Source organism: Bubalus bubalis, chromosome 2, assembly GCF_019923935.1.
Source record: "Bubalus bubalis isolate 160015118507 breed Murrah chromosome 2, NDDB_SH_1, whole genome shotgun sequence".
Lineage (NCBI taxonomy): Eukaryota > Metazoa > Chordata > Mammalia > Artiodactyla > Bovidae > Bubalus > Bubalus bubalis.
The window spans coordinates 29,491,111-29,516,549 of record NC_059158.1 but is presented as its reverse complement, the minus strand read 5'-3'; the positions used below and the strand labels follow the sequence as shown (position 1 = coordinate 29,516,549).

The window sequence follows — 25,439 nt, the reverse complement described above, 5'->3', positions numbered from 1 at the left end:
TATCAAGCATTCTTTCAAGTTGTAATCCTCTCACTCTTTTACCCAGAATCACAATTTATTTTTTTAAAAATTTGGTCTCTGCTACTCACATGTCATTCTTATCAGAGAATATTTTAAAGGTTTTTTTTTCTGTGACTAATAATTATAGTGAGCCTTGTGAATATAGTGAAGCAACACTGAAATGTATTTTTGGTGTTCTTTATTTGTCATTATCTGAAATTAGCTAGATTCATTGTCAGCTTTTGTTTTTTTAAGTTATTTATTCTTATGGTTTGGTATAATTATTAACACTGTCATTATTAACTGCCACATCTCATTCAAATATAAATTCCATGAGTGAGGGATTTTGACAATTTTAAAGTGTTGCATAGGGGAGAATACATATTTAACACAGACCTATTGAATGAGGATTGAAATAAAGTTATAACAGCAAATACAGTATTTATTGTTTATCTACCCAGAAAATTTTAGAAAATGGTACTTCTGAGAAAGGGAATGTCAGAATTCTAATCTTAAGGCATCAGAGACCAATTCATAAAGGGTTATTACCCACTTTTCTCCCTTTCTTTGGTTATGGAAAATGATTGAGGGGAATGAATGCTTTGTCTTCTTAAGTTTAAATAAGTAATTATGACTTGTTGAGTGTTAGTTGCTCTGACAGACCCTTTGTGATCCCATGGACTATAGCCCATCAGGCTCCTCTGTCCATGGAATTCTCCAGGCAAGAATACTGGAGTGGATAGCCATCCCCTTTTCCAGGGGGTCTTCCCAATTCAGGGATCTAACCTGGGTCTCCTGCATTGCAGGCAGACTCTACTTTCTGAGTCGCCAGGAAAGCCCAATTATGACTTACCACACTAAATATGGCTTGAATAAGGGGCAATGGTGAAAGAAATGTCCTGAAAAGTATATAGATTGTATACATATTCTTTACAACTCCACTCTTTTTATTTCATAACTAATTAATTTTTTAGAAACTTTAATCTTTATATAGTTATTTTATGTTTTAGGTCAGGCTGTGCATGGCATGTGGAATCTAGTTTCCTGACCAGGGATCGAACTCATGCTTCTTGCATTCAGAAAGAATGATCTTAACCACTAGACAGCCAGGGAAGTCCGTCTATTTTTATTTTTTATATTTAGCCAAAGACTTGGTTCTTACTAGATGCCCCGTAACAGTATTTATTGAATATTTGCTACATATTTGTTACCACCTGAGCACTTTAATTGTCTCAATTAAACACAACAGCAAGCTTATGAGGTAGATACTGCTGTCGTCACTGTGCCACGTTTTACTGTTATCATTCACATGAAGGTAAATGAAGATTAGAAGCATTCACTTAATGACTTGTTCAAAGTCACTGTACTAGTAACTGCCATTGCTGACATTAGGCACCAAAGCAGGATGATTCTTGAACCCATGTTCTTATTCACTACACTAGAATCAATGAACTTGTGAATGAACAAATTTCTGAAAGGCAATAATGAGCTCCTCTAATTTCTCTCTGCATATAACAGCACTGAAGCTATTTAAGCTTTAGTAAATGGTAGATGACTGAATCTAAAATTAAAAGGTGAATTCATGCTCAGAAGCAACAGATGGATGATGTGAATCGGTGGTTCTCTGAACTTCATAATGTTTAGAATCAAATGGGATGACTTAAAGAACACACTGTCTTTGGAATCACCAGTGAACTGTCTCATTCTGTGATTCACTAGTATGGTTCAGAATATTGCAGTTTTAAATACACACCCCTAAATTTTTCTGATGCTTATCCACGTCTGAGGCCACTGATTTAGTCACACTCTCCATTTTTGTCAGGCACAAACTTGTCTACACCATTTCTTCCATTTGGACAATGTCTCATCACTTCTCTGGCTCTGATTAAGTGATGCTTGAAATGCAGAACAAAGCACCTTTTTCTCCCCACCAAGCCCAGGAGAACTGGATGGGTATATCTAAGCTGTCTGGTAGGCCAGTGCATAGGATGTGTGGACAGACTGAATGAGTTGGAATGTCCCTTTACTACTTTCTGGCTGTGTGAGTCTTGGGCAAAGAGTGTTTCCATTTCTGGTCTCACCTTTCCAATGCTGCTGCTGCTGCTAAGTCGCTTCAGTCGTGTCCGACTCTGTGCGACCCCATAGACGGCAGCCCACCAGGCTCCTCTGTCCCTGGGATTCTCCAGGCAAGAACACTGGAGTGGGTTGCTCCCATTTCCTTCTCCAATGCATGAAAGTGAAAAGTGAAAGTGAAGTTGCTCAGTCGTGTCTGACTCTTTGCGACCCCATGGACTGCAGCCTACCAGGCTCCTCCATCCATGGGATTTTCCAGGCAAGAGTACTGGAGTGGGGTGCCATATAGATTTCAACAAAAATTCCAATAAATATGCTCCTTTCATTAAAGAAAGATGTGCTAAAAAGAAGGAAAACATTACAAATTTCCAAGTCCTGTGGCTGGTGAGATTTCTTAAAGCAAGAAACAATGATAGTATATACCTGAAGCTCACTAGAGTTTGGGATAAGGGACAGACATATCTGTATTTATAGTTAAACTGTTTGGTTCATAGTTTAGTTCTAAATCTTAGAAAATCATTGAATCTTTGGTTTATTAACAGGATGATAGCTGAAGAACTTCACTAAGTCATCCAAGGCCTAACAGTCTTCAAGAGTGTTAAGTTTCTTAATGATTCCTGAGTCGTCTGCTGTATAATGGTTTTGAGTTTTTTTAATCTTTGAATCTCCAGTTTTAATTTAGAAAACTTTGTTACTCTTGTTTTTGAACAAATTCCCCAGGGACTTTCATGGCAGTCCAGTGGTTAAGACTCCACACTTCTAATGCAGGGGGGCACAGGTCTGAACCCTGATCCAGGAACTAAGATCCCACATGTTGTGGAGCCTGGCCAACCAACAAACAAACCAAAAAACCTAACTTTCCAGCTTTCATAGCTATCTGTGGAAGTATAATAAAAACTATGTGGGTGAAAGTCCTTGAACAATGTGTCTCTGAGCCACAGACATTCTACTTTCAAACTTGCAGCCTACAGGTCTCTCTTTGTTCCCTGTAGGCCCTGGTGTGTCTTCTGTTTTCTGCGTGACAGCTAATATGCTTACCTTTGAAGTGGCTAGTCTAGAAATTAGTACTTGTCTTGATTAAATGGAATCACAAGATATATCAACATCCATGTAAACAGTATAATTTAAGTATTTCAGACAAAGTAGCCTAAATAATTTTAAGCACACAAGAGTATGTGACATTAATAATCTCTTGTTAAACTAAATGATATCTTTTCTTTCCTAGTTCCTATAGTAGCAAAAGTGGTCAAAATGAGATGATAAGCACAATTAGAGAGTTCCCTTGCTGAATTAATATGTTCCTCCATCTGAAATATGAAGAAAGTGTGTGAAGAATAAACAGGTTAGAGACTGCAGATTATTTTTATTTGTGTAAATAATGATATTGAAGATTCAAAAGTACATATTTCCATTCAATACGGCAAACATTTTCTTTTTACCCACCCTTGGGTCAATACGATGCAATTCTGTTCCAGACTTTGACGTTCAATCATACTCTGATTTCCAGCATTTATATGCAGCACTGATTTCTCCATTTAATGCAATATCCGTAATCATACTCAGTATCATCACAAAATGGTTTACATATTCCTTTCACGTCTTGGCATCTCTCAAATCTATACTTTGGTTCAAGTTCACTTCTGGCTGCAATCAAGAAAGACATCTTAGACATCAATCTAATTTTTCATAGGGGGGACTTTTTACTCAAGGGTAAAAGAAAACCTGTTCTAGTCATGAGATCATGTGCATAGGAGATGGAGCGTTTGAGAAGTAAAATTGTTTTATAACACAATTTACCAGTTGTTTCTGACAATAAACAAGATAAAAACATTTTACTTATATACATTTTTTACCTTATCTTACAGCTCACATCAGTATGAAACTTCAGGTGGCTCCTAGGGGCTCTTGCTCTCCTATCTTTTTTTCTTACTTTATTATTAAGAGCAGATTGACTTTCCCAGACTTTCGTTAAGATGGTGTTTATAGTTCTTAAAAAGCCTATAGTTTTTATTCTCATGTTTTCTCACTTTAAAAACCTATCCTTATTTCTTTACAGTATCATTTGTTCAATACTTTGTCAATTCCAGATCTTACTCTTAATTGAAATTGTTTTCATTATACAGAGCAAAGGGATATGTTCTTATTAACAGTCTACATAACACAATTTTGTACTTCACTGCACGTATTTTTCTTGAACATTTGTTGCAATACTTTATTCTTGCAGCCAAAATATAAACCCTTATATGAGAGTTATGGTTTCTTCTGATTCTTTGTTATCTCTTACTTGATATATATATATATATATATGTGTATATATATATATATATATATATTCTGGATGACTGTAACACAGTAGGCATGAAAATACTTACTCATACAGTAGTTTATTAAAAACTAAAACATTTATAGATGCACATAGAAAAACAGCTTTGTTGCACATTATTTAGTAGAAAATGGAGCCCCCCATAGCCTCTTAGTTTGTTGTGATTCATTTGGGACAACGCAAAGAAAGAAGTTTTGAGATTCCAGATTCACAGCTTTGTATTCATACATTAAATTATATTAAACAGAAGCAAATAGTTCTGGTACTTTTAGATTTTATTTTTCTTAAAAATTCAATTTAAAAAGCCAGTTGTAAAGCAGTGAATGCTTTAGAAGATACTTTGATGGTCAAGCTTATTTCTTTTCCTTCAATTTTATCATAGTACTTATTTATTTTGGATAAAGCATCCACTCATCTGCTCTACAGAATGTAATAGACATAGCTACCACACATACATTTTGAACATTAAATACTGCATATGTGTGTGTCAGAAAACATACAGTAGAGTAATTCATTAAAAATTTCCCACCCCTCCAGGTCATCACAGAGCTCCAGACTGGGTTCCCTGTACCACACAGCAACTTCTCACCAGCTATCCATCTTACCCCTGACAGTGTATGCATGTTGATGCTCCTACCTTTTTGAAAATCTTTTGCCAGGGTAGTACTTTTTAAACTAATCAATATTCCTGAGACCTTAATATCTTATCAGTCCATCAAATCCATGTTTATTAAAATATATTAAATTCATTTTCTAGTCCTCGTAACAACCTCACAAAGAATATATTGTTGTCATGCTCATTTTGTAGATGAGGAAAATGAAAACAGAGTAGTTAAATAGATGACTCAAGGTCAACCTAGAAATAGTGAATTATTTTGCCAGGGTTTGGATTTAGGGTAATTGAGTTTCTTGTGATATCCTGTTCAGTTTTAGAGGTGATCTTTAAACATAGACCAGACCTTAAAGAACCTGGAAAGTTTGAGCAGTGTTCCTTCTTATGAGCTGGAAATTCACTTGACCAGTCTTGGTCTGTCAGTTATATATTCTAACCATTACGTATAGTATTTTAAAGGAATTTTTAGAAGAAAGTTAATGTCTTTAAGATGGCTTTTTGTTTGGATATATCAAGATTAAAAACTTTGGAAACCAGCAAAATATATAAGTTCTAAACTAGTAATAAATACAGCTCTGTGGTTTGAGAAAGATATTGAGAAAAATACTTTTGGATAGAAGAAGTCATTGTAATAAACAAGATAATCTTGGGAAAACAAGAAGAAAGGATATTCAGGGATGAAATGCTAGAGGCCACAGCATCCAAGAGACTATTAAAATGGGGAAGTCAGTTAATGATTGTCAATATAGTGACCAATTCCAGCCACATGTAGAATTCCAGCAAGATGAAGAATTAGAATGGGTCTTTGGATTTGCTTTTAAGAATACATTTATAATATTAGCAAGAAGATTTTCAGTTAATTGATACAGGTAAAATGTATTGGAGAGAAGAGTATACAAGATTTGACAGAGTGGAGGCTATGAGTCTGGGCTGTTTTTTAAGAATTTTGGTCAAGAATAGAAAGAGACAGATTAGAAAATAGCTTAAAGGGAAAAAAAATCTCTTAAAATTTGACTAACTCTACTTTTAACATATCCATAATCCTACCATTCCTCACTGTCTTTTTGTTGTTGTTACCACCCTGGACCAAGCTATCATTATATATTACCATATTATTTCAATATCTCCTAATCATGAAAGTGCTTCAGAGATGTCTTTTTAAAACAAAATTCAAAGAATGTTTTACCTCTGGCTAAAATCCACAGGCTTTCTCTCAGAATAGAAGGCAAGATCCTTTCTAGTTCCTGCAAGGCTCCGACTAATCTGTATGTACACTTCCTTTCTGACCAGCTCACCCAGGACTCTCCTCCTAAGTCACTCTTGCTCAGCCACCCTTGCCTCACTGGCATTTCTCACAAATCTCAGATATGTTCCTATGGTCACATCTTTGCCTTTTTCATTTTTTCGCTCTAATTGCAACTTTTTAATAAGGGACCCCTAAAAGATCCTTTTAAATTACTACAGCCCAACAGCATTTTGGGGTCCCCACCTCTGTTTAATTTATTACCTTCTAATATAATTTGCTTATATATTATGTGTGCTGTTTGTATTTTTCTCTAACTCTAAAATATGGATTCACAAATCTAGGGATTTTTGTGTTGTTTATTGATGTGTCCCAATCTTACCACCCAGACTTCCCTGGTGGCTCAGACGGTAAAGCGTCTGTCTACAATGCGGGAGACCCAGGTTCCAGCCCTGGGTTGGGAAGATCCCCTGGAGAAGGAAATGGCAATCCACTCCAGTACTATTGCCTGGAAAATCCCATGGACAGAGGAGCCTGGTAGGCTACAGTCTATGGGGTCGCAAAGAGTCGGATACGACTCTAACATTAAGGATCTCATTTCCACTGCTTTGGGCTTCCCTGGTGGCTCAGAGGTTAAAGCATCTGCCTCCAAGGCGGGAGACCTGGGTTCGATCCTTGGGTCTGGAAGATCCCCTGAAGAAGGAAATGGTAACCCACTCCAGTATTCTTGCCTGGAGAATCCCATGGACGGAGAAGCCTGGTAGGCTACAGTCCACAGTAGGTTCTCAACTAGTATTTATTGAATTGGTAAAAAAAATGAAGGGGTGAGGAAGGCAGAATCTAACTCACTTATAGTCAGTATTATGAGTTGATGTTGATCTTGGGGGCAGATCCCCTGTGCTATTTATTTTTTAACTCTATCAAATTGAATAGTATTTAAAACTCAAGGTTATAAACAATAAATGAGTGCCTTAAAACAGAAGCTGTAATTTTTTAAATCTTCAAATCTAAAACCCATGACATCATACCTGGGGAGAAATGAGTCATTAATCAGATGCTGTCTAAATAAATTAGATTTTGTTCTTGCCCAAGGATATTGAGGTCAAATAAATTCTGAGATAGATCGGGTTTGAATGTATGATATCAGGACTGTATGGTAATTCTTCTTTTCCTAGTCCTGCCCTTGAATTCGATGTTTTCAACATGATGCTTTTAATTGATTAAGTGTTATTGAGCTACTGAATAATAGCAAAAATATCCGATACCCTGTGGTGTCTATTTCCTCAAGACCAATTGAGACAGGACACTAGAAATAAAGGGAAATACATAATGTCATGGAAATTTAGATTCTGGGCCAAAGGAGGGGAAAATGTAAACTTTCAGCTCTTGAGAGCTAACTAATTTAAGATTATTTAGCTGTTTGGTCAATAAATGTAATGAAAATTACAGTGCATGAGCAAGAAAGTTACCAGAAATCTTCCCATTTATAAGCATTTTTTCCTTTTTTGCTAATAAATTCTGAAGACAATATGAATAATCTGTGACATCTCTTTCTTTTCTGGCTGCAGAACTTCATTAAATTCTAGAGAATTTTCAGTTTATATCACATGCAATTAAAAGATTTCTGCAGGGAAAAATATTAATTTCATACTTGATAGTCATGGGTTTACCTTCTTCAAGATTATCACATTTGTTCCTTTTTCTGAAGGCAGAGACTGGCAGCTTGAATATACACTGGATTAAACAAGGAGAGACCAAATAAAAACTTTGGATGGTTTTGGTTTTCTCTATCAAGAACTGAAAGATGGAAGTTCTACCAGCACAGACTAGTGCATGTTCAGAAATGCCTCAAATGTCTTCTAAGAAACCTCTCACCATCTACCATTTCTTGCTGGTCACTAAAAACCTCAATTCTTATTTGTTCCATATTAATAGCATATTAGGCTTCTCAATTCTATTTTGCAGGTCTTGAGGTAATGATGACCCAGTATCTGGTGGTAGATAATACTCAAACTTTCACCTCAAGCATTTAAATTACTAATATCCTTCTTCATGTGGCTGGTATATTTACTGTTCAAAAAGTAGGCTAATTTTTTTTCTGGAGTCATCAATGTATCATCATCTCTAGGTCATTTGTAATAGCATTCTTTTTAAAAGAAATCATTAAGAAAGCAGGAGTAGCAATACTCATATCAGATAAAATAGACTTTAAAACAAAGACTGTGAAAAGAGACAAAGATGGTCACTACATAATGATCAAAGGATCAATCCAAGAAGAAGATATAACAGTTATAAATATATATGCACCCAACACGGGAGCACCGCAGTATGTAAGACAAATGCTAACAAGTATGAAAGGAGAAATTAACAATAACACAATAATAGTGGGAGACTTTAATACCCCACTCACACCTATGGATAGATCAACTAAACAGAAAATTAACAAGGAAACACAAACTTTAAACGATACAATAGACCAGTTAGACCTAATTGATATCTATAGGACATTCCATCCCAAAACAATGAATTTCACCTTCTTCTCAAGCGCACATGGAACCTTCTCCAGGATAGATCACATCCTGGGCCATAAAGCTAGCCTTGGTAAATTTAAAAGAAATCATTAATAGATACTTGTTCTCATAAATATCTAATTTGTTCTCATAAAAGAAAATAGATATAGGTTTTTATAAACAAAGAGATATTTCATCTCATAAAATGGGAAGTTTATTGGTTGTCTGAAAACACTGCTGATTTTTTTGGTTTCCATTTATATCTTTACATATCTGTAAGAAAGAGTGCTTAATTATAAATGAACGACTCTAAACCATGAGTGATTTTGCCCTCTAAAGGAGATATTTAACAATGTAGTTAGACATTTTTGGTTGTCACAATTAAGGGGAAAGGGTGCTATTGGCATCTGATGGATAGAGACTTGGAGTGGGGAGAAAAATCTTGCTGCTAAAGACAGAGTGCAGGACAGCTGCCACAACAAAGGATTGTCTGGACTAAAATACCAATAAGTGCTAAGGTTGAGAAAGTCTTTTTGAAATGGATGTTGTAAAAATACTTTTGAATATATTTACACTACAAGGTAACACATTAAACAAAGTCTATTTTAAGTTATTAAAATGTGAAAGAGTGCAGGTAAGCCTCTAATGTATGCCTAGCAAATAACTATTTCTTAATGGGAGCTCATGGGCTTCCCTGATAGCTCAGCTGGTAAAGAATCACCTGCAATGCAGGAGCCTGTGGTTTAATTCCTGGTCCGGGAAGATCCGCTGGAGAAGGGATAGGCTACCCACTCCAGTATTCCCTTGTGGCTGGGCTTCCCTTGTGGATCAGCTGGTAAAGAATCCACTTGCAATGTGGGAGACCTGGGTTTGATCCCTGGGTTGGGAAGATCCCCTGGAGAAGGGAATGGCTACCCACTCCAGTATTCTGGCCTGGAGAGTTCCATGGACTGTATAGTCCATGGGGTCACAAAGAGTCAGACATGACTAAGCAGCTTTCACTTTCAATGGGAGCTCATGTTTATTAAAATAATTATTTTTAAAAATAAATTCAACTTTAAAATTAAAATTGAAAATTAAACAGTCTCTTGTGGAAGAAATATATCTAGAAATTTTATCTAAATAGGGAAAAATGATTTTTCCATGCATTTTCCAGTAATAGATAATGTTCAGTATGCACATAGACCCTTAGATCTCATATTTGCATTTAGAATATGGGAGGAGACACAATGGGAAACATATCAAGAGAGTAGCTGGGGCCTGGAGCCTGGTAGGCTGCAGTCCATGGGGTCGCTAAGAGTCGGACACGACTGAGCAACTTCACTTTCACTTTTCACTTTTCACTTTCATGCATTGGAGAAGGAAATGGCAACCCACTCCAGTGTTCTTGCCTGGAGAATCCCAGGGATGGGGGAGCCTGATGGGCTGCCATCTATGGGGTCGCACAGAGTCGGACAAGACTGAAGCGACTTAGAAGCAGCAGTAGCAGCAAATACTTGCCTCCTTCTGAGTCCAAGTCCGGTACATAAGTCTCCACTCAATAGATGTCTTTTTTCTTTAGTTGAATGGCCAAAGGATTATTTATTTTAGGAGGAAGGGAAATTTCTGTTTTATTATTCTGTTGTGGTATTGATGATTTCTTTTAAAAAGAATTCTGAATTGATACAATTTACTAAATTGTATTCCTAAAATCATAAAGGAAGAAGAATTTGCATGTTTTGAGTAGAAAATGTATGATATGTATGCATTGTTGAGAGGACCGTGGGGAAACCTACCATTGGACCTTCAGAGGAGGTAGTGAGAGGAGTCTGGCAGAGCGGAGCTAAAGGTAGAAGATCCCTCCTCCTACCATCTGCTGCCTGTGTCTCCTCAGACAGGCTCACCTCTCAGGATGGAGGAGCTGAATTCAGCTGTTAGTCATAGTTTCTGACTTCCTAGGTCAGAATTCTCTTTTATGAAATTATTTTCTTCCCTTCACACTCCCTCTTCATTCTCCTGATACAGATTTTTTCTTCACTATGTAAACAAATGGGTAGGAACTGGAGTGACTGTGACTTTCTTCTGCTCTTCTGTTTACACTCTCCCATTCTCTCACTCCACCTCTGTCTCTCTCAGGAGACACTTGAGAGATCTGTATCTCAGTGTCTTACCTCACACATTCAGTGGATTTATACTTCTTTCCACGGGATAGTCTATAAACAGCATTTAATAATAAAATACCAGCACATCTCCATGGAGGCGTGTATCTCAGAAATAAGATGGGTCACTACCTCGGACCTAGGGTTTCTTCCAACATTGTTTATGCCAACTAGCACGGGGCATATAGAAATGTGAATAGTTCTTGAAGAACTTGCATAAAAGAAATCATGCTTGTTTCTGGTACCTAGAGATCAAGAGAAAATAAAAGGCACCAGATGTGTGTGTGACATAGAACCACTTCTGAATGGTTCACTATTAAATTTTATTTAATTCTTTGCACACGATAGTGATACACAGGCCTGGAAGGATGTACAGAAAGGCTGTGAAGGAAGACAGTAACACTGGTCCCTTCTTCTTGGAACATGTGTCTCTTTCTTTTCTTCTGTCATCTGTACTTCTGCAAGCAGCAAAGAGATCCAGGTCTTATGCAGTAAGCAATCCTAACTTCAGATATGTGGCACTCAGTTTTACATCGACCGTTACCTTTTGCGCACTCTCTCCTCATATCCACGCTACCATAGTGTGGAAATCTTTTTCTTGCTGTAAGAAGGAAACAGTGACTGAAATTAGCAGTCTAACTATGACACTCATATTTTAAAAGGAGAATATCTGAGAAGCAAAAGAGCATGTGATGTGGGATTCACTCAGTTGTGTCCAACATGGGATTGTGTCGTGACCCCATAGACTGTTTCTCGCCAGGTTCCTCTGTCCATGGAATTCCCCAGGCAAGAATACTGGAGTTGCCATTCCCTTCTCTAGGGTATATTCCCTACCCAGGGGTGGAACCTGGCTCTCCTGCATTGCAGGCAGACTCTTTACCATCTGAGCCACCAGGAAAGCCTGCAAAAGAGCATAGAATAGGACAAAAGAAGCCTCCTTCTAATTTATGACTGTGAAAATCTTACTGAGGAAGTTTAAGTGAATGCACTGTCCTTTAATGCAAGGTAAATCCTGGATATCAGAAAGTGTCTTGGACTGCAGTTAGGTGTCCCAACTTCCTTTTTACAAGTGACTGAATAGCAACAGTAGGATAGTTCCAAGTAACCATAAAAGTCAACATGATTTATCTCTTACTCACACACATTTAGACTGAACACAATGGAGCAAAGCACAGTAATTGTGCTTTGTGAATTCTCCTTCTAGAGATTTCTATTGCAGCTTGATTTCACTTTTTTTTTTTAATGGAAGGAGATGCAATGTTAGACAGTTTGTCTGAATTTCTACAACTCTCTTGTATATCTTGAGACTTACTCCCCCCCGCAAAGAAATGAACTTATACATATGTTTAATGTCAGCATTTATTTTTTAAAAAAGAAGAGTGACTAAAAGATGGGTCCATTTTTGGCCATAATATGATTTTAAAAATTATGCTCCAAGCTCCATGGTTTATCTTGTAGTTTGGAGGTTGACTCTCACTAGAAGTTGATTATTTAGGATAGTTGGGAGTACTCAGGGAATTGAGAGATGTTGGACTGTTAGCCTCTAATATCCATTCTAAGTCAGTCTATTTTAATTTCATATTTTACTTCATTTGCTAACCCACATACTTTCAGAAACCCTTTATTTTGAAGACTTTTAAAACATTAACATCACTTTTGATAGGTATGCATCTTAAAATACAATGAGAGTAAGGAGAAATAGCATGGGAGAATCCTAAATTTTAAGGTCAGACTTAAATATTTACTGTATATTCATGGTATAAAAGCAAATAAATCTTGCCACTAGTTTCTGTCATTCATTAAGGTTTGGTGTCCAATAATTCCTTTAAAGCCCAGCTCTTCCTGTCCAGATATTCTGTCTATATTTCTAACAGTTGGTGGTGAGTCGTGATACTTATTAGTGGGACCATAGACTCAGATTATTTATTGATATTCTTGGTATAAATAGCTGGTATAAAACCTACCTCTTCTATTAAAAATTAGCTGTCTTCTCACTATTACTGAGGCAATGCAGACTATGACACAATTTATAGTCAAAAAAGTTACTCTGCACAGTTTAAAGACTAACTTCTAAATATCATTATTCCCTCAATAATTTTAGGGGAGTTATTATTACCAAGCCCATAAATAATTTGCCAGTGATAGAAACTTGAATTACGCTCATTTTGACAAGATTTGTCACATTTAACCCCGTTGTGCAATATGCCATCCTACACTGACCACATCCCTTTTTTCCCCTTGTTTTACCTTTTCTAAAAATACTGTTGTTTTCTTTTTCCTGATTCTCACCTCTAAATATGAGTATTCCCCAAGCTTGTCCCTGGATCACTAATACTCATCTTTGCAAGCATCCATCTATTCATTCAACTGTTAAGTTCACTTCCTGTCTGACTCTGTGACACCTCCCAGGGCAGGGTTTCTCATCCTAAGAACTATAGACCCTTTGGACACTTCTTTGCTGTGGGATGTGATCCTCTTCAGTGAAGGATATTTAGCAGTATCCTTGGCCTCTACCCATTAGATGCCAGTAGTACCGGTAGTACAAACTAAAAGATCTCCAGACACTGCCTAATGTCTCCTTGGCGGCAAAGCTGCCCCTCATCTAAAACCACTGTTCTACATAGAGAACAAACCTGTGAACACCAAGCAGGGAAAGGGGAGAGGATGAATCGGGAGATTGGGATTGACACATATACACTACTTTGTATAAAATAGATAACTAATGAGAACCTGCTGTATGTCACAGGGATCCGTGCTCTGCAGTGACAAGGCGGGGTATATGTATATGCATCAGGATTCACTTTGCTGTAGAGCAGAAACTAACACAGCATTGTAAAGTAACTAAATTCCAATAATAAATAAGTAATAAATCCGTAAGTCCTTGGGGAAAAAAAGGAAAGAAAATCACTGTTCTAGCAATATGGTGATAAGCCAAACGTATAGTGTGTCTGTCCTCAGATACACTGTTCAAATACTATCTTCTCTCTGAAATTTCCGTAGATCGCTTTCAAGAAAGTCATCTTTCTTATTGCTCTCACAAATTACTTCATAGCATCATTCATTTGACATCTAGAGCATTTTCACATGTTAGGAAATTTCTTTAAACAATATATAAAACTCTACTTAATGTTTTAAGCTAAAAACATGCATGACATCTCCTAAAGTATCTATTCAACCCATAATTTGTTTTTGTTTTCACTGACTTGCTATCTTATTTCTTAGACTATCATTAACCTTTTTGAAAACAGGGGGAAAATCATGATTACCATTTTTTGTACAAAGCTATACCATCCTATGTCCAAAGTACACAGCAGACAAAGAAAAGTGATTGTTAGCAATAACAAACTTTTGAACTTGAGCCTTTATAACCTCTAGAAAATGAAGAGGAAAGTTAAGTGACTTCAGTGGAAATTTCTCTGTATGGAAAATGTAAGGATTTTTTTCTAAACACTTTTTCATCTGTAACTGTTGGAGTGGAAATGAATGAGTTTTTGTATCTGAATTTTGAGTGAGAACTTCCACCATCTGAAGGTGATATACAAAAAACAACTGAGGAACTCTAGAGTCATATATAAGACATTTAATTTTATCCAGTTTAGTTCAGCCACCATATGTTGGTTAACTACAAGGTGAAAGATAACATTCTTATTGCTTTATTATTGTCTAAAAGTATCCAATTTTCACATATACACTTTATAATTTTATTAAGAAAATATGTATCTTGATATATTTCTGTTACTTTTATATTTTTATCACTAACAATAGAATTTCTCTAAAAGTTTGGTACATGTGTGATTAACAATAATAATGGCCTCACTTTTAAACTACAAGAAAAAAATATACAAAAAGTTAATATCACTGATGTTGTAATCTATGCCACTGTGTCTCAAGTGGTATATAATTTCTAAGTCTACAGAACACATAATTTAAAATTTGTTGATAAATTAATGAATAATATTAGCCATTATAGGAGCACCTGATGTAGTTGTTATAAGGAAAAATTATGCCAATAAAACATAAAAATACTTGCTGTAGTGATCTACTAATTTTAGCTAATGTTGAAATTAAAAGAAGAAATTTAAAAAGATTTATCCCATGTTAAAAGCTATATGAATCTGTGTAGAATTTCCTTTTGGTCCTTTCTAGATATGAAAAAAATTCAGAGATCCTTTTTTTAACAAGTTTTGAATGGAGGTAGAGGAAGTTATTTCCTAGTTAAATTAACAATTGATTGTATTATTTTGTTACTTTCCTGCTGTTTTGCCCCTATGTAGAATTTTCTCACTTACAACCTTTAAAAGATAATTTATCAGTTTATTATGTGAAAATTTTTTATGAAATGGCAAAAATGAAAATTGTCACGATGGACTTTATAATATTCATAAAGAAAGAATAAGTTAATTCATTTTCGTACATATCTATTACAATTTCCACTTGTCCTAAAAATGTCAGCTTCTTACTACAAAAGAATATTTTCCTGAGAGAGTGAATTGAGCCTAATTTCAGTGCCAGTAGTATAAACTGGACAGATTTGAGCTTACTCTTTCACTTTAAACTCTTTAAGGAGAAGGGAAAACTCAGTGATCTCTCCATCTCCAAAACTTACTATTTTATTTCTGTACAGTTCATACTTACACATTAATTCAGGAGAAGAGAATCTTGTTAGGTACCTGATGTGATGAGATAATCCTTGAGGGGGAAAATCTCATGAAAAATGTAGCTCATATACAAGATATTACACTCAACATTCATGTGATCTTAAGAAAGGCCAACAAGGGACGTGATTTGCCTGTAGTACCAGGGACAGAATATTAAGAAAGTCTACCTAGACTGGAAACAGACTGAAATAGCTTAAAAAGAAGAAAGAGGTAAATAGTTCTCTCCCTTATACTGCAGCAACTACCACTTACCAGTTGATTATGTCAAAGAATATGTTTTTCCGCAAGAATCGACTCTGTTTCAGGATGAAGGTGATGAGACTAATGAATTGATCTTTCAGGCATTTTACACTTTTTATTTTGAAATCATTTTAGATTTATGGAAGAGTTGCAAAGATAAGAGAGACCAGCTTCCCTCAGGGTAATGTCTCACTTACCCATGGTACGCTTATCAAAACTAAAAAATTAATATTGCTGTAATACTATTAATTAAACTACACATTGTATTCATATTTCACCAGTTTTCCCACTATTGCCTTCTTTATGTTCCAGTGTTCAATCCAGAGTACGACATTGCATTATCCTAAAGATCTTTTAATCCTTATATTATTACTATACGTTTAACAAGGAAAAAACTGATGCTTCCTCAAATTCATTAGCACAAGAATGCCCATAACCATTTCTATGTTACCTGGTAGAATTGTGACCCCAAAGAGTAGAATAAAGAAAAAGAGGTGAATCTTCATGGTAGAAAGTTTCTTAGGGAAAAAAGGGCCAACAGGTCTTCTTTTTCAAGTCAAATGTTTTCAAATGAGGAAACAGAGAAATCTTTTATTTATAGATTCTCCTGGGAAGTGGTTTTAACTACTGAGGCTTACCAATAGCAAGAACATTTGTATGCTTGATTGAATAGTGCCATGTTCAAAGAACAGGGTCACAAAAATCATTATTAAATTTTTTCATAAAAGTAAAACCTACTTGTGTTACCCTAAATAGACTCTCATAAAAATACAATCTTTAAGGAACTTCAAAGGATATGTGTTTGGATTGCTAAAACAATCCAAAGGAAAAACATTATAGTAATACAAATCCTCTACTACATGTTACATATAATGCTAAATATTCTAATACTCTTAGTATTAAATTATGTCTCAGTGTCTGAATTATAAGATTTTAGCTAAAAGTCTAAAGGAATTACAGTTAAAGGTTTCTATTGATATCTTTTCTGTTAACAGATGAAATCAATGAGAATTAGGGATAGGGGTTGAATGACATTTCGATTCACATAACGTGTAATTATTTAAATTAACATGATCATTCTGGAGTCACTAATGAGTATGGAAAATTACACAATAGGTTTTTAAGTATGAAATGAATTTCATATAATAAATCATCCGATTTCACAATTTTAGGTTCAATGGTTTTAATTCTGTTTATGGAACTAGAGGTGATTTCTGATCCAATTTGCACACTGCCCCAGTCTATTACTTCATATATGTGAGAAAGAGCTGGAGGTATTACACAGCATCCAGAGCAATTAGCTGATTCTATCCCATCACAGTCAAGAAAGTTTCTAGGATATTCGTTCTTAAACTTTAGCTACATCTCAATCCCCTAGAGGGCTTATTAAAAACAGATTGCAAGACCCCACCTCAGCATCTCTGATTTAGTAGGTCTAAAATGGAGACTGACAAATGCATTTCTAACAAGATCCTGGTATGCCAATACTGCTAAAAGCCTCCACATATTACTCTAGGAAACTGGATCCATACAGTCTACAAAACATCAGAAGAACAAACCAGAGAGTCAGAATCTGTGTCATACTTTGGTAAAGAATGTGAAGCTGCTTAGCGAGTCTAATCAAATCCTCTCATGTTGCAGTTAAAAAAAAAAAAATCACAGATTTAAAGAATGCGTCCCCTCCCACTAACCTCACCACCACATTAACTGGCCCCTGAATCATAATAAATGATTATAGATAAAAGAATGGCAAGGTTTAGAATATTTAAAAATGAATCTCTAGGAAATTCAAAAACAACAAGAGAGACCAAATGTGAAAGTTTCCATCAGAGACACTTTCAAAAGCCTGACCTATTTTCTACAATAACTCTTAAGTTATTTAAACTTTTCTAACCACTGTCCTGTCAATCTGCTGATAGTAGGGATGAGATGAATAAATTATTATGAGATGTAAAAGACATACAAGATTCCATAGATGAATGATAGGCAGTGGGGAAGGATACTGTATATCAAGGGTCCTCCTTATCCTATTCACTCCTCAGACAGATCAAAGAAATCCTAAACACTCTTGCTCTGAAAACAACTATCCATTAAATTAAGTGATAAAATGTACCACTTCACATTTGCCTTTCTGTAGCACTCAGTTATTTGGCTCCTGATTGTCAGTTTATAGAAGGTGAAGAGCAGAGTATGCATAACTGGGACAGCTACAGGTAGCCCATGGGGACAATCTTCTTCTTAAAGAAGGTTTGGTGTGCAGAATAGTAATCAGATTTTTTCCATGCAATTTCATTGAGCAAGGATACAACTTACAAAGCAGACTTTTAACCTATATTTTCTTCTGGCAATTTTAGTGTTTTAGCTTTTTATATTTAGATTTTTGGCATATTATGAGGTAATTTTTATTTGTGGAGTGAGATATGGAAAAGCATGGATAAATTGAGCCCAGCAAAAAGACCAATGCAGGGTGAGTGCAGAATACAACTTTAATGAAAATAAATTTTCTATCACTAAACACCTAGTAGACTGGCCAACATTCAAGATCACTGACAACGTCTGGGAGGATGTGGAGCCATGGGAACCCTTGTTCATTTCTGGTGGGAGTGCAAAATGGAAATAGCCACTTTGCAAGACAAATCGGTGGTTTCTTACAAAAATAAACATACTCTTACCATACCATCCAGTGGACATGCTCCTTGATATTTAGTAAAAGAAGTAGAACATTTATGTCTATGTGAAAACCTTCACACAAATGTCTGCAGTAGCTTATTCATCCTTGCCAACATTTAGAAGCAACCAAAATGGCCTTCAGTAGGTAAATGGATAAACTCTGATATATTCAGATAATGGAATTATGTTCAGTGCTTAAAACTAAATTAACAATCAAGCCATGAAAAGATATAGGGGAATTAAACATGTATTACTAAGTGAAAGATACTAGTCTGAAAAGTTATGCACTCAATGGTGCCAACCCGATCATATGACATTCTAGGAAAAGCAAAACTATGGAAACTAAAAATATAAATAGTTGCTAGTCATCAAGGCTGTATATTATCACCCTGCTTATTTAACTTACATGCAGAGTACATCATGCAAAATGCCAGGCTGGATGAAGCACAAGCTAGAATCAATAGAAATATCAATAACCTCAGATATACAGATGACACCACCATTATGGCAGAAAGCAAAGAGGAAAGTGATGAAAGTGAAAGAGGAGAGTGAAAAAGCTGTGTTAAAACTCAGCATTCAAAAACCAAGATCATGGCATCCGGTCCTGTCACTTCATGACAAATAGATGGGGAAACAATGGAAACAGTGATAGACTATTTTTTGGCTCCAAAATTACAGCAGTTGTGACTGCAGCCATGAAATTAAAAGACGCTTGCATCTTGGAAGAAAAGTTATGACCAACCTAGACAGCATACCCACTCCAGTACTCTTGCCTGGAAAATCCCATGGACGGAGGAGCCTGGTAGGCTACAGTCCATGAGGTCGCTAAGAGTCGGACACGACTGAGCAACTTCACTTTCACTTTTCACTTTCATGCATTAGAGAAGGAAATGGCAACCCACTCCAGTACTCTTGACTGGAGAATCCTAGGGACAGAGGAGCCTGGTGGGCTGCTGTCTATGGGGTCGCACATAGTTAGACACAACTGAAGCGACTTAGCAGCAGCAGCAGACAGCATATTAAAAAGCAGAGACATTACTTTGCCAACAAAGGTCTGTCTAGTCAAAGCTATGGTTTTTCCAGTAGTCCTGAATGGATGTGAGAGTTGGACTGTAAAGAAAGCTATGTGCCAAAGAATTGACACTTTTGAACTGTGGTGTTGGAGAAGACTCTTGAGAGTCCCTTGGACTGCAAGGAGATCAAACTAGTCAATCCTAAAGGAAATCAGTCCTGAATATTCATTGGAAGGACTGATGCTGAAGCTGAAACTCCCATATTTTGACCACCTGATGAGAAGAACTGACTCATTGGAAAAGGCCTTGATGCTGGGAAAGATTGAAGGCAAGAGGAGAAGGGGATGACAGAGGATGAGATGGTTGGATGGCATCACTGTCTCAATGGACATGAGTTTGAGCAGGCTCCAGGCATTGATGATAGACAGGGAAACCTGGTGTGCTGCAGTCCATGGGGTTGCAAAGAGTTGGACATGACTGAGTGACTGAGCTGAACTGAACTGAGTGGTTATGGAAGAGGAGAGGGATGAATAGGCACACAAAAGGTTTTTAGTGCAGTCAAACTACTCTGTATAACACTATAATGGTAGATGTCATTATACATTTGTCAAAACCCATAGAGTGTACAATTCCAAGAGCAGACCCTAAGGTAAAGTATGGAATTAGGGTGAAAATGACTTGTCATGTAGTTTCAAAAGTCGTAATAAATGCATCAGTCTCCTAGGGGTTGCTAGCATATGTGGGAGGAGGTAATATGGGGGAAGTCTCTGTACCTTTCTCTCAATTTTGCTGTGAACTTAAAACTGCCCTGAAAGGCAGTCTATTAAAAAATAAAGTAAACTTTAAAAAAGAGTTTTCTTGTCTTATGGAGAGAAGTGTCATTATCTAGAGGTTTAAAGAAATGCTTGGATATATAAAACCCAAATGAATGGGCATATTAAAAAAAATCAGTAATAGAAAATGAATGAAAACACAGTTAGGACAAAAAGCTTTAAAGGTTTAAGTAAATTGAAGACTATTATTAAAGACATTTATTCAAAAAAAAAAACAAACAAAGAGACAAGTAGCTTTACAACGATAGGCACAGACTACAAAGAGGAATTTTTCAAAAGATTGCATTTGTCTCTGCAGCCTTACAACTAGTAATCTTATAAAAGATTTAATACTAGTTGTAGCACAAAGAATTATAGTAAATTCTGAGTGATATAATAATATGAATTTGCATTTCCACATCAATCGGGAATCAAAAATCAAAAACCATGACTACAACTTTCTTTATTAATAGTCCATATAATGGCATGCATGCCTAGTGAATGATTTCAATAGTGACATTGAGGAAGGTGGTTGCATAGGAATTCCAAGATTTTCAGGCCACTAACCAAAGGTGGATTCAAACCTTTTCATATGAATTATGCTAAATAAGTGAATTTTATCATTATCATATGTGCTTGAATATTCTGATTCTTGTAAAGCCAGGCCTGTCCACCCTTGTTTTGCCACCATTTCTAATAGCTAAGACAGAGTTATTAATAATAATGATTCCTGCTGCTGCTGCTAAGTCCCTTCAGTCGTGTCCGACTCTGTGTGGCCCCATAGACAGCAGCCCACCAGGCTCCCCTGTCCCTGGGATTCTCCAGGCAAGAACACTGGAGTGGGTTGCCATTTCTTTCTCCAATGCATGAAAGTGAAAAGTGAAAGTGAAGTTGCTCAGTCGAGTCCAACTCTTTGCGATCCCATGGACTACAGCCTACCAGGCTCCTCCGTCCATGGGATTTTCCAGGCAAGAGTACTGGAGTGGGGTGCCATCACCTTCTCTGAATAACGATTCCTATGTAACCTCAAAACTAAAACTGCCACTAGACATGGAGACTTGAGATATGTCCTATCTCTATTGTTAATATTGACTTTTGTTCACTAAACCTCAAATGAGGCAGATATAACAGAATGTAAAGAAACAAAAGCATAGATAAATAGTTTCCCTGCACATTCTTATTTGACTCTTAAATATTATTATTTATCCTATAAGTTAATTCTCAGGAGATCATACAATCAGACACACTTGGAATCTCCTCAAAATGAGAAACTTGAGCTATGCTTACCTTATCAAAGAAGGCCTTATCTTCTGTCAATTCTTACTATTTGACACCATTGCCCAAAAATCCTCCTGGAAATTATCTTATACTTTGTGTGAATCCATGTCTGTACCTGTAAGAAATCTCTGAAGATTCCTTACCTTATACCTTTTCCTTTTCCTGCTCCATAAACTAGGAATTCCTAAATATTTAGTTTTGGTCTTCTGTTCTAGCCACTTATACATCCAATCATTTAGTTAATATTTAATTGATCACTTACTATATGTCGCATACTCTGCTGGCCTCTAGAGAGACCAGGAAACAAAATAGATGCTTTCTGCCTTCATGGAATTTGTTCAGTACCAAATCTCATCCATCCCATGTAATACCTTCCTTGAATACTTTTTAAAAAAGTGATTACATATACACACTACTATATATGAAATAGATGACTAATAAGGACCTCCTGTATAGCATAGGGAACTGTATTCAATTCTCTGTAATGGCCTATACAAGAAAAGAATCTAAAAAGAGTGGATATATGTGTGTGTGTGTGTATATATATATATATATATTACAGATTCACTTTACTGTATACCTGAAACTAACACAACATTATAAATCAACTATACCCCAATAAAAATGTTGTAAAAAGGGATTATCTTCTCCTTTGACAGCCAGAGTATTTTAATTAATATTAATTGATTAATACTTTTTGCCTTATAAACAACAGAAATTTATTTCACAGTTCTGAAGTCTGGGAAGTCCAAGATCAAGACGCTGGCAGATGTGGTATCTGCTGAGAGCCTGCTTTCTGGTTCATAGAAAGCTTTAGTTCATACATTAGAAGTTGTGTTATAATCAGGACTGCCAGCCAAGCACACAGCCGTGATAATATTCTTAGATTTCACTAGAAGCGTCAATAAGGGCAAACCCTTTAAGCTAGATTATGCAGTAAGACTGCTACTAACCTTTTCCCTTTAAAGCCATCCTTCAGTCAACACATTCTTGTGTTTAGCTTTACCTTATCATATAGGTTTGCATATATATATACATTCTATTGTTTTTTCCTAGAATTATGTACATACAAGGAAAATATTAAGATTAGAGATGCTGATAACAAGCTGATAGAATTATGTGATATGAGGAAATATCTTAAAAACACAACACAAAACAAAAAGTTGCAATTATAACACTTCAAAGTTATTATTATTATTACCATAAGCTGCAGAGATTTATGTTCTCTTTCTTCATTCAAATAGTTCCCTTCCATACTACCATTTGGAGTTATTTTTTCTCAAAAGACAGGCAATGTTACTTGAATTATTTTTATTTTTAGAATTCTATCAATAAACAGAGGAAAAGCATAACTAAGAAAGTTACAGTGACTCCACATTTCAAAGTTCTTGCAACCATTTTCACTAGTTCAGGGGTAACACATACCTTCCATCTCTCATAAACTCTCTCTCCACTCTTGTCTCTTCTGAAAGAATGCTTGATATTCATCACTAATCATTGGCAGCATGCTTTTCATATTAAACATAGAATTGTCCCCAGAACTTAATTTAACACCATAGTCCGATGATGGGATTTTCTCATTCTATTGTTATTCCCAAGTTCAAAGCTCTAGTCTGTACTCTTGACTCTTTCCTCCAAGTAGGCACAATGTTCATGAATGGTTCAGGTTGAAATGTATGTTATTTAATCCTTTATTTATTAGAGATTTATGAACAGAAACATGAAGCTGTGAATGAAGTAATGGATGTAATGAAGTAGTGAGAAGACAGTTCATGTTGATCCTCTTTCTGTAAATCGGTCTCTTCAGTTATTTATACATCTTAGGGTTACATTGTCTAATGCAGCAAAGCGATGTAGAAACATCACAATATACCATCCTAAATTCATTTTCACCACATTTATTTTTACACTGACCACCAAACATTATACATGCATGTGTCAGATTAAAGAGAGCGTAGTGCTTTTTACTTCCAGCTGAAAAAAAAAAAAAGGTTGAATGGAATTAATAATCCAGGTAAGAAATACATGTATTTAAAAAAAGAAGCACAGGCCACAGAGGGGAGAAAAAGAAATTCTCTCATTTTTTCATTGGAATTTTTCTTCTCTGTATCAGAGCAAGTCAAGTAAATCAGAAAATATCTTATTCCTAATATAGATATCACATCTGTACAAATTTTGATTGATTAGGTATTGACTCAATAAGGGATACATGGAAAGCCTGCAATTTATTAATACCTTTGTCCTCTAGAGCCACTAAATATGAGTGGTCCAACCAATCTCTAGATTGCTTTAGATATTGTCACCATTTTTGCAATATCATTTCTTCCAGTTCAATAACAGGGGTTATCTTTCCATTATTTTGTATCATTTCAATTTCCTCCATCAATGTTTTATAATTTTCAGATTATAGGTCTATGACTGCTTTGATTAATTTTATTCCTAGGTATTTTTATTATTTTTGATGTGATATTAGTGATCAGCTTGTTCAAATTGTTTCTTCTTGATTTACACATTGGCACATTGTCTAGAAATCTGTCCATTTCTTCCAGGTAGTCTAATTTGTTGAAATATAACTGCTCATAATATGATCTTATGACTCTTTTGTATCTCTGTGGTATTGATTAATATCACTGACTCAATGGACATGAGTTTGAGCAAGCTCTGGGAGATAGTGAAGGACAGGGAAGTCTGGCGTGTTACAGTCCATGGGGTGCCAGAGAGTGGGACAGGACTGAGTGACAGAACAATAACAACAATTGATCCATACTGTTGCTTCTTTTAGTTCTTATTTTTCTGTTTAGGTCCTTTCTCTTCTTGGTGAGCCTGACTAAAGGTTTATCTTTTCCAAAAAACAGCTCTGTTTCATTAATCTTTTCTATTTTTTTGTGTGTGTCTGTGTTAGTCATTTCTTCTCTGATCTTTATTATGTCCTTTCTGCTGACTTAGAGCTTAGTTTGTTTTTCTTTTTTAAATTCTCTTAAATGGTATGTTAGGTTGTTTATTTGAGATTTTTATTGTTTTCTGAGAAAGGCCTACATTGCTATGACTTTCTCTCTTAGAAATGCTTTTGCTGCATCCCATAGATTTTTTAAAAATTGTGTTGGCATTTTCATTTATCTCAAAGTATTTTCTGATTTTTAAAATATTTTCATTGACCCATTGGTTTTTTAGTACTATATTTTTTAGTATCCACATGTTTCAGTTTTTCCTATTTTTCTTTCTGTAATTGATTTCTAGTCTCATATTATGTGATAGAAAAAATGCTTGATATAATTTCTATCCTTTTAAATTTGTTGAGACTTGTTTTGTGGCTTGGTGTACAATTTATCTTGGAGAATGTTCCATGTGCACTTACAAAGAATGTATAGTCTGCTGATGGGGATAGAATGTCCTATAGGTATCTATTAAGTCCACCTATTCTATTGTGTCATTTAAGACCACTATTGCCTTATTACTTTTCTGTCTGGATGATCTGTCTATTGATGTAAGTGGGATGTAAAGGCCCCTACTATTATTGTGTTATTGCCAATTTCTCCCTTTACATCAGTTAATATTTGCTTTGTACATTTAGCGGGTCGCAAAGAGTCAGACACGACTGAGCGACTGAACTGAGCTGATGCTGGGTACATACATGATTATGAGTTATCATGCTCCTTTCCCATATTTTATATTTTCAGTGTCATTTTACATCTTCATGTTTGTCCTATAGCTGTTCATTTCCATTATGGTGGCTTTTGCAATTTTTATGTCTTTTAATCTTCACACTAGCATATGAAGTGGTTGATCCTCAGCTCTTACTATACATTTGCCTTTCTAGTGGTATTTTCCTTTTCCTATAGATTCTTACTTCTTTCTACTTAGAGAAGAA

The 25,439-nt window shown here is 35.8% G+C and overlaps 2 protein-coding genes and 1 non-coding gene across 6 annotated transcripts in view; all 3 read right to left on the bottom strand.

Moving 5' to 3' along the window:
- Positions 1–3,583: 3,583 nt before the first annotated feature.
- Positions 3,584–3,764, bottom strand: LOC123327564 (beta-defensin 110-like). The gene has a single exon (XM_044925733.1). It carries the CDS (start codon positions 3,743–3,745, stop codon positions 3,584–3,586), a length of 162 nt encoding a protein of 53 aa, XP_044781668.1. The 5' UTR covers positions 3,746–3,764.
- Positions 3,765–11,238: 7,474 nt separating this feature from the next.
- LOC123327492 (beta-defensin 110-like) lies at positions 11,239–16,304 on the bottom strand. The gene is made up of 2 exons (XM_006050716.3): positions 16,250–16,304; positions 11,239–11,501 (listed from the first exon to the last, which is right to left on the bottom strand). Exons 1-2 carry the CDS (start codon positions 16,302–16,304, stop codon positions 11,347–11,349), a joined length of 210 nt encoding a protein of 69 aa, XP_006050778.1. The 3' UTR covers positions 11,239–11,346.
- A 6,089-nt stretch (positions 16,305–22,393) lies between these two features.
- Positions 22,394–25,439, bottom strand: part of LOC102395067 — a 43,400-nt gene continuing 40,354 nt past the window's right edge. For 3 of the 4 annotated variants that reach the window (XR_006545209.1, XR_006545207.1, XR_006545210.1), the window contains one exon: positions 22,394–23,545. This is a non-coding gene — a transcript (uncharacterized LOC102395067). The remainder of the gene's footprint in view (positions 23,546–25,439) is intronic. The other variant, XR_006545208.1, reaches the window with a different exon arrangement.